This window comes from Phaethon lepturus, unplaced genomic scaffold (assembly GCF_000687285.1).
Source record: "Phaethon lepturus isolate BGI_N335 unplaced genomic scaffold, ASM68728v1 scaffold22203, whole genome shotgun sequence".
Classification (NCBI taxonomy): domain Eukaryota; kingdom Metazoa; phylum Chordata; class Aves; order Phaethontiformes; family Phaethontidae; genus Phaethon; species Phaethon lepturus.
Window position 1 is genome coordinate 2,785 of NW_010530001.1, and position 221 is coordinate 3,005.

At 61.5% G+C, this 221-nt stretch overlaps 1 protein-coding gene across 1 annotated transcript in view; it reads right to left on the minus strand.

Moving 5' to 3' along the window:
- LOC104618511 (brain-specific angiogenesis inhibitor 1-associated protein 2-like) overlaps nt 1-217 on the minus strand; it is a gene marked incomplete at both ends in the record, with an annotated part of 2,817 nt that extends 2,600 nt beyond the window's left edge. Inside the window, one exon of the mRNA XM_010284131.1 lies at nt 114-217. Within this exon, the coding sequence (XP_010282433.1) occupies nt 114-217 (104 nt within the window). The remainder of the gene's footprint in view (nt 1-113) is intronic.
- Nucleotides 218-221: the final 4 nt, after the last annotated feature.

Consider the following 221-nt stretch of genomic DNA (forward strand, 5'->3'; position numbering starts at 1 on the left):
CCCCCTGAAAGGCAACGGCGGGGGAGGAAGCCAAACCCATGTTTATTCGGGGGGGATCCAGGAGAGGCTGCACCTGGAGCGCAGCAGGTTGCGGGGACGGCCACGGCACTCACATTTTTGTTTTCTCGCTCTCTCCGTAATGCCAGCCATCCCTGGCCTCCGGCACCAGCAGCGTGATGAGGTCACCCTCCTTGAAGCTCAGGAGGGTGCTGTTATCTCCG